The sequence below is a fragment of the Aptenodytes forsteri genome, unplaced genomic scaffold (assembly GCF_000699145.1).
Source record: "Aptenodytes forsteri isolate BGI_AS27 unplaced genomic scaffold, ASM69914v1 Scaffold421, whole genome shotgun sequence".
Lineage (NCBI taxonomy): Eukaryota > Metazoa > Chordata > Aves > Sphenisciformes > Spheniscidae > Aptenodytes > Aptenodytes forsteri.
Genome location: NW_008795524.1, coordinates 271737 through 280793, shown reverse-complemented (window position 1 = coordinate 280793; position 9057 = coordinate 271737). Strand labels below are relative to the sequence as shown.

The following is a 9057-nucleotide window of genomic DNA, read 5'->3' as shown; positions in this document are numbered from 1 at the left end:
AATGTAAAAATACATACATACAGACAAAATACAGATAACATAACCATGATATAAATTATATATTATATTTAAAAAACAGAATCTAAACACAAGAATAAGATGCTTTTATAGTTTATGAAATTGCTCTCCCCATTCGATCAAACCTCTACTTCGATACTCTAACTCTAGCACAGGTTAGTGTCAGATATTAGGTAAGAGAACACTTGTAAAAGAATCATATATCCAGTCCGGAGGGACGTGTTTTTCTGATCTGTACTAGGGCTTTCTTGTTCAAGTTAAAAAAAAAAAAAAAAAAAAAAATCCAAAAAACGCCTCCTCTACTTTGAAGTCCAACTCTATAGCTTTGGACTACTGATTGTCCATAAGAAAATCCGAACTTTTCATTAAAATCATTATGTGGATAATAGTATCCCCACCCCTTAGACTGAATATTCAATAAGTTATTTTTATTTTAAAAACACTAATAATGATAAAAATCTTTTTTTTCTCCCAATTACATTGGATGTCTTCTACCTGAGGAGGCAAGTTACAGAGAAACCCAAATAATCTACCCCACTGCATTCATTAGTTTCCCTTCTATATGCATTCTGAAATTAGCCATTGTAATATCCAGGTATTTTCTGAAAACACGTGAAGCAAAAAGACTAACATCCATCATATACAACTCATTCACCTTCTGTGACTACCCAAGAAAGAATTCTAGGTCTACTATAGGTGTTTGGGGTTTTTTTGGTTCTTGTTTTTTGTTTGTTTGTTTTTAAAACTGTATACAGTTGCTATTCTGATACTACTTTTAAAAAAAAATAAACAGAATGCAAATATGTAAATAAATTTCAGATACTTCTATGCATTTGCTAAAAACCTCAGGAACATTGCAGCTAATTTACCTAATGAATCCTGAATGCCAAGTTTACAAAAGAACAAAGTACATCTATCTTGAAAGGAGGACAAACTCAGCACTGACAAGAAAGGAATGACTCAGCCTGTATTATTGAGAACAATGTTTCAGAAAGGCATCGGTAAGATCTGAGAGTAGTATCAAGCTCCTCAACAATTTCTTATTAAAATACAGTTCTCAAATTACTAGCAACATGGTAAGAAGAAAGTAAAATCAAGGTTAGTTCTCAGAGTTCTTCTAAAGCAGAGGGAACCTACGACAACTCTCTTGCAGGTGGGTGTATTAAGCCTACCCGTGCAGTCTTAAACCAAGCATGTTCCTCATGGTTACAGTGCAAGACCCCCTCACAGTGCAGTATCTTCTTCAAGCACTGAATCTCCAAACGCACTTCATGACTCACTGCTATGCATAGAGGTGTCTTCCATACGTGATACTTTGGGTAAATGATCCATGTATTTATATCCAAAAAAGCACAACATTTGCAGTGGCCAAGTTCCTTACAACAGAAAGAACTCTAGAACAGAATTAGAGCTCGGAGGGTGCAAGACAGAACCATAGCAAAGCATCGATATAAAACAAATCCTATCTGCAGAACCCCAAACTCAATACTGAAAGATTCCTCACCTGACAAGAAAGGGAGGCAGAGTGTCTTTCTAAAATGACTATGTGGATTTTAATTCCTGGAACACTGTATGAAGTCGGGTATTTGAAATTAAAGTTAACTTACTAAACTAACTGAACAAGGTAACTAACTGAACAAAATCGTATCAAATACTGTAACTTTTATTAGTAAATACAATGCACTACTGTGGCTATATAACAGCAGTTAATAAAATTAAAGAACTACAAGAGAAGTGTATTAAAGAATGTCTATATTAAATCACCTGAAATTAGGGAAAAATAAGAAAGAATGAACATCAAAATAAAAACCTGTATGAGATTAATATGCAAACCTATACAATCTTGATAGCATTTTGTTAATATTTTTTTTTATTTTATGCTTATAGTGAAGAGTGCTATCGTATTGTGATGTTTCTGATAAATTATCTTTTAGTATGAAATGTTATATCCAAGCTTCTGTCTACTGATATTAGTATAAGGTAGTTAAAATCCCCTGAAAATAATAATTTCATGAATAGTGGAAACTTAGACTTACCTTCAACTATAATATCACAAATGTAATGTTAGAATAAAAACAGAGTATCAGTTCCTGCAGTATGCATAACTTGATTAAGGACTAGCTTTCTCTGTTATAAAAAGACACTTTTCTATTTTTGCCGTGGTGTTGCAGAACAGAAAATCAGTCAAATGACAGCTAGATAACAGTTTCACGCTAAGTTTTCACATAATGGTCTTACTAATCTAGCAAACTAACAGTTCTAGTAAGTAATTTTTCCATCTGTTTTCACTGCAGCCCATACTTGAAAAATAAATAAAAGCTAGGAATTCTGGCAGCCTATTAGGCTAAGAAAGTAATCTATTTTTCATCAACATCAGCAGATACAGAAAGGCAACACAGAAGTACAAAATAGAGGCTGAAAAGAGAAAACAAAATCAGATAATGGAAGTTTTAAAAATAATGATTGTTTACTTACTGTCATCTCCAAGTTTAGATGCATATTCATTAATTAACTCTTCTCCAACATCCACTATCTGTTCACTGTTTCGGTAGTTTTCTTCCCTCCATTTCCTCATTTTATCACGCATATCTGAGGGCAAAGGGGAGAAAAAAATAAAAAGAAAATATTGAGATTTCCAGATAGTAATGGAATTTGAATTTTATTTCTGGAAAATATGCATATAAAAAATGGGTTTAGAGAGCAATAGATGTAAAAAAAGTGACTTCTACTAATATTAGAAAACTACCAGAGAACAGATTGGTGTATCAGACCTCTGAAACCGTGTCACACAAACCGTACTCATGCTCTCATGCTCTAATATAATCAATTCAACTTTTAAGTTTGCAGTCTCTCAGGTTAGTAACATATGCAGTAAAAAAACCTTATACCTAGTTATCCAATAAATAACAGAATTTAACGGACATTACCCATGGTTAGGAAAAATAGGCTACAAGAGATTTCTCCCAAGTAGTTTCACACATTTACAAACAGTACTAAAACTGCATTTCTGCTCCAGGTGAATAAATTTTCACTTGAAGTATTAGAAAAACTATGATAACTCAATCACTGCTCACATTTATCAGTGTAAGCAAAATGCTGTGAACTTCCACTCTAAAAAGAATCTACACGCTCCTACAGAAAGGAGCCTCGAGAAAGGCAGACATGGAAGTGAAGGCTTTCTACACCAGGGAAGTGCCCAAAAGTATAAAAATTGTCACTGTTTATCTAGGTAAGATAGAAAAGACAGTTTATTTTAGCATTAGGATTTTTGTTTCAAGAGTACATTTACTATGAATCAGATCTCCAAGAGAGCAGGCATACATATGAAGTCAGCTAGAGAGCACTACCTAGCCTAGGTTTTATTTATCCTCTGGGTCAGGCAATTGCTAAGAATGTGATTTTATATACACATATACATTTATAGACATGTAGATGTTCCATATACAAGAACAAATTTTGAGGAAACTGAAGGAAAATAGTTTTCATTAATAGATAGTGGCTTTACTAATATGAAGGTACCATGACAACTGTTGCCAATATTTTTTTTAAACTTTACAACAGCTGGAAAAACAAACACAATGATAGATCTAAATGCTGTCAGTTTTTCTTGCACTTCAAAATGCATAGTTAACATAACTGACAGTAAAAATTAAGCACTGAACTTTCTTCCATCTACCTGAAGTGATCTCGGATCGCTCATAAGACTGTTACTGTGCTACATTTTGTATTTTGAAATTCAACCAAAACCACCACAGGGTTACATTTCATATGCATGGGTAAAATTAAATGCTTCTAGACACATGATGGTCCCTGGAAATTCAAAGTTAGACAGCAAGAATGTGAGAGAACACAAACATTCACAAAAGCTGACAAGCTAAACCCATAAAAATAAATAAGCTGTCTGATTTCTACCTACTCATTTACTTGGAAATTATCAATGCCTCCATTCCAGCGTGATTCCAAATGGAATAGTGTCTGAATTATGTATAACAGAACGCACGTCTACCATTCATCACCCAAATACAGCATTTACAGTGATGGAAAAAAACTGCAGGACAGAGAACAGTGTGTCAGCTGATGACCGAAAAACAAAGTAGAAATAAATGTTCTCATTCATGTGACTCTATCGAGAGGCTCGTTAGTTTTAGAAATACTGAATTTTAAGTAAAAGGTAGAAGAAAGAAAATGCTAAAAACGGCAGTAAAACTTACGCAAGGCTTTTTATAATGTTGTCAAACAATGAATTTTTTACTATGAAAGCTATCGAAAGAGTCAGCCAGTAATAATTTAACTCTTGGAAGCAAATCTACATACAGCACGTAATACAAGGCTGGGCGGTAGCAATTGGGGATTTTAGAAAAAAAAAAATTGTTAAAGAAATGTCTAGTTTTAATTACAATTACTCCTGTCACATATATAGGCTGGTCCCGAGCAACTGACACATTTGTTTTAGTCTTACTCTTAAATTAGCAAGCTTTGCTCATGTAAATCAAAACATTACAAGTTCAAAGGAGCAGACGCACTTGCCACAATGTTTGTTGTTCCCTAAAAACATGCAAGCAGTCTACAGGAAGCCAAAAGAAATAACCTGTTTTATTTTTGTGTCTGTTAAGGCGTCAGTTAATTTGGCCTAAGCAACCAGATATGAAGTAATCCTCTTATAATTACTTACACTTCGATTGTTTAGAGGGATCATAGTTTTCAAGCCCTCGATATCTAAAAGCACCTGATGAAATGAAGGAAGTTACCCCTATTAGTAGAGACATACACTGCATACTCCAAAACATTACCTTGACGTTTAACAACTGCTACCACCAGCAGTCACTCAGGGATCCCATAACCATTATACTTCTACAGCTCATTTGAGTATTGTTCTTCTGTTACAGACACCAAATCTTCCACCGCACCTCAGCTCCAGCCACTCTCATCTTACAAAATATGAATCAAACCAAAACACCCACAAATCCACCAATTCAACAGCTGACCTAAAGGCACAGGGAGTGTAATGGCCTGGCAACTGCTCTCTGCGGGTCTCCAGACCCCTATCCTTACCCGGACGCCTAACCGGTACTGTGCAGGTGCAGGCAAAGGCAGCTCAGCTGGGCACTGCGGATGCTGCCTTTAACCGCAGCAACTCAGCTTGCAAAGTGGCCTCAACTAAAATCCCAGCATCTCACCTTTGCCTGTTGTAATCCCATAAATTCATATATAAAATACAGAGTAAACTGATCTGTCCCTTTGATGACAACTAAAAATTAGGAATACCTAAAAGCAAACAAACACAGCACGGAACACAACAAAAACACCACACCAACATTTAATTGACACAAATTATGACAGAGGTAAAATGTTAGACTGTTTTCTATTTCCTCAAGTCTTTCCATACAAAGTAAATGTGAATTCAGTTTCTAAGTCGTAGGAAGGAACCAATTTTGTCATCTAAAGTGGACTCTAACGACTAGAGACGCTAAAGATAGAAGTGTTCACTTTTAAAATTCATTTGGGATTTTCTTTGTTATATATGATGTTCCCCGATACATACATTTGCAAGAAAATGGCCTTGCATATATAGACTGTTAAATTTCATCTGATAAAGCATTTTATATTTTCAAAAATTACAAAGAATTCCTTGAAAAAAGTGTCACATGAACATGTAACAAAAACTCGTAGTACGCCACTACTTAAGCAGCGCCATTTTTAACACAGAAAATGGCAATACTAATTCAACAATCCAGAAAACTTAAGTAATTTAAGCAACAGTCATCATGAGCTATTCAAAATCTTCCAAAATGTTCTTTTCACTTGTTTTCAATTTATATGAAAAGAAATCTAGTTTAGAGAATATGCCATCCCTTTCTCTTTTTGGTTTTGATATCCAGTGAAGAAGAATTATCGACTGGAACAAGAATTGCCATGACAGCATTCAAAGATCTCCAGAAAGCCCGTCTATCACTTGCCAAAAGTCACTGCTTCATTCTAGCTGGGTTTGAGATGTTAACGCTATTATCCTTCTGTGCAAGGTAGAGAAATAAAAGAAACCCTAGTTTATTTTGTCCAATTCTGACAATATGTCAGATGAATTTTCTGTGAAAGCCAATTGTCATTTTATTAGTTCTTGACTATCACGACTGCTTCTTATTTGCAGATCACACTAATTTTGCACATGCAAGCTAACTTGTGTGCTATAACACCTGCTCCTAAAATGAAGTTATTCAGGTGTATTTTTCTTTTTTTTTTTCTTAAGTATTTCCACTCACGGGCCAAATTAATCTTTAATGTACCACTGAAACTATGTTAAATATTTATGAACAGTCTCCATAAAGTTCTACATGGCTTAGGAGGCTCCTGTAAGAGTCTCCACATCACCAGTTACGACTGACGTGCTAAACTACTACATCATGCTTCTTTGTCAGACTTGCAATTCTTGGCTCCCTGTCACTCCACGTAGTTTCTAATTCTTGTAAATATGCAGGAAGCAGGAAAGAGAATGCCATTTTCTACAGGATAATTAGCAACAGTGGCAAAAAAAGGAGCGACATATCACCTTAGTCTCAAATAAGCTGTAAAATATATGATGCGTGTCCACATATAAGCATTTCTTTTAATACAATAGCACCCTGAAACTACGTTTGGATCATCTAAGTCCACTGATCAAGATCCTGAAGTTAAATGAGAGGTTTTCCTGCTCCACAGGTTTAAAAATACACTTTAAAGCTCAAGACACAGCTGCAGACAAAGTAAAGAAGAAATAAAGACATCTCCAACAGTAGAAATCAGAGTTATTTTCAGTTATCTTTCCTAACCAACTGTGCAATGCATTCACCTAACGTACAATTTAATCACTGTTTAAACTCCCACCTTTGTCCCAAAGAACCTGAGTGAAAAAGCAAAGCAAGGTACAAACTGTATTTCATCTGCCTCATGTTATTCTTCTTCCCTAACCTCCAATCACAGTTTCATCTTCGAGCAATATGTAAGTAAAAAGCATCTTGTTTAGAAAAGACTGAGTATATAAAGGACATTTTTCAGATTAATACCAACCATACACCTGCTTTCATAGAAATTAAGTGTTTTAGACAAATTCAAGATGAGCTACATTCAATTCCTAGAGCTGTGTTCAAGTTCTTCGCTAGGGACTAGGTCCCAACGCTGCTGGGATCACCTCCCTCACGAAAAGCCTCACTGCACCAGGGATCTGTTAAAGTACACATGGAGTAGAGAGAACAGCCTTTGCATGGTCCGTTGCAAGAATCTGTTCATTTTTACTTTACTTTTCATCTCTTAAAATAGAGGAAAAAAATACAGAATTTTTTAAATGTGTGCTTCTAAAGCACAGACAGCTGCTTGTACCAACACAAGTCTTCAAGGTTTTCCCCTACACTCCAAGTCTTTCATTTGGACATAAACCGGAGGATATCAACTTAGAAGTTGGTATGACAAAACACCCCAGCTAGTCCCCAAAAATTTCCTGTTTAGCACACCCCTACGCAAAACCATGCGCCTAGCACAATGCCACAAATGTCAATCAAAACTCTTGGAAACAGAACATGGAGGTTATTTCCAAGTGTAGGATGCTTACCTTACTATGAATTAGCCAAGTCCAAAAGCAGTAAGCTTAAGCATCCCATACCTAGCCTTTACATTAGAGCATAAAGACACCAACTCTGCAGTACTCTCAGCCAAAACAATCTAGGGCTAAATGTACAGAAACATATCCACAGCGCATGTTACCTCCCCCGTGAAAAATCTCATTTCTCTTTCCAATCACTGCCACCTGAGAACAACAGGAGGAAACAAAAATCCCTAAATCTCTGCTTTTTGCAACAATTTCTGTTCAAGCAAAATAAAAACTAGAAAAGTTCTTTACACAGCTGTTTTAAGAGCAACTTTTGGGAAAGCCTAACAATAACACTAGTAATGCTCCATACAACTTCCCTTCCCGTATAGTGGCCTGCCTGCTCTCTAGCCAAGCTGAGCTCCACAACCGCTATACCTTCTCACAAGAGATATAAAAGAACAGGTAACCAATCTTTTCCCAAAGTGCTAAATTAGTCTAACGACATCATGGTGATGCAACCAAATATCAGAGCAAACTACCTATAAACCGACCACCAGACACACTGGCAAGAAAGCCCTCTTCTTCATCCTTAATCATTCAGTTACAGCACTATTTTCTTCAATAACAGCTAAAATATTTTCTGAGATTAATGCAATTTGAGCTGAGAACGGAGTATTTCAAATTCCATTCTGTTTTGGAGTCCTCTAGAAAAAGGTGCAGGAAAGACAGCATGGGCGCTATTTCTGATGGGCAAGCTACTAGCATCTGCTAAAATACATCCCATGCAATGTTTCTCCTCTTATCCCCATCCTAGAAAACCGAACTAATCAATAATCTATGCTCAGGGAATTATTCTATTGCTCAATTATTTCTTCACAGATTAGCAATAAATAAACAAAAAAATAAAGATCACAGAGCTTCTTTCTGCATTATCTTCTCTACTGTATAATGTTTGCAATGTATTGGACCACCTAGCTAAAGGTTCCCCCTTTATGGCCAAAATTATGAAGCAGCATTAATTTATTCCTGACAGGAGACTGTAATGGGCTCAAGTACAGTATGAACTCACATTTGAACACCTACTGCTTATGACAGAAGAACCATTCAGAACGCCAGGTAAACCACAAAAAGTATTGCTATAAAAAAAAAAAAAATCATTGTGATCAAACAGGTATGAAAGCTACAAAGACCTGGGGAGCAGGATTTTCAGAAACTTTTATGTCACTTCAGAGCTTCTGTGAGTTCCTCCACAAATGCTTATCATCAAGTTTTAGGAAAAGATCAGGTAATTTTCAGGCGTTCCAAAAGGTGAACTGAGACACAAACCGCTGACCCAGCCAAGGAGCCATTTTTTCCTGTAAGTGCTGTATTAGTATTTTGGGGCAGTTGGGAAGCAGTGGGAAGAACGCCAAACACTGTCCTCTGGGGAAACGGGGGTCCGTCCCCACAAAGCGGTGGCAGCGGCTGGAGGGCCCCCCCCC

At 36.2% G+C, this 9057-nt stretch overlaps 1 protein-coding gene across 2 annotated transcripts in view; it reads right to left on the bottom strand.

The window, feature by feature from the left end:
* The window catches only part of EMC2 (ER membrane protein complex subunit 2), a 46330-nt gene extending 37616 nt beyond the window's left edge, over positions 1-8714 (bottom strand). The window contains exons 1-2 of one of the 2 annotated variants that reach the window (XM_009281967.1): positions 8646-8714; positions 2494-2607 (exon numbers count right to left, since the gene is read on the bottom strand). In XM_009281967.1, the coding sequence (XP_009280242.1) occupies positions 2494-2605 (112 nt within the window). In that variant the 5' untranslated portion in view covers positions 2606-2607; positions 8646-8714. Of the gene's footprint in view, positions 1-2493; positions 2608-8645 lie in introns of those variants that run through there. The other variant, XM_019472766.1, reaches the window with a different exon arrangement.
* Between the last annotated feature and the right edge of the window lie 343 nt (positions 8715-9057).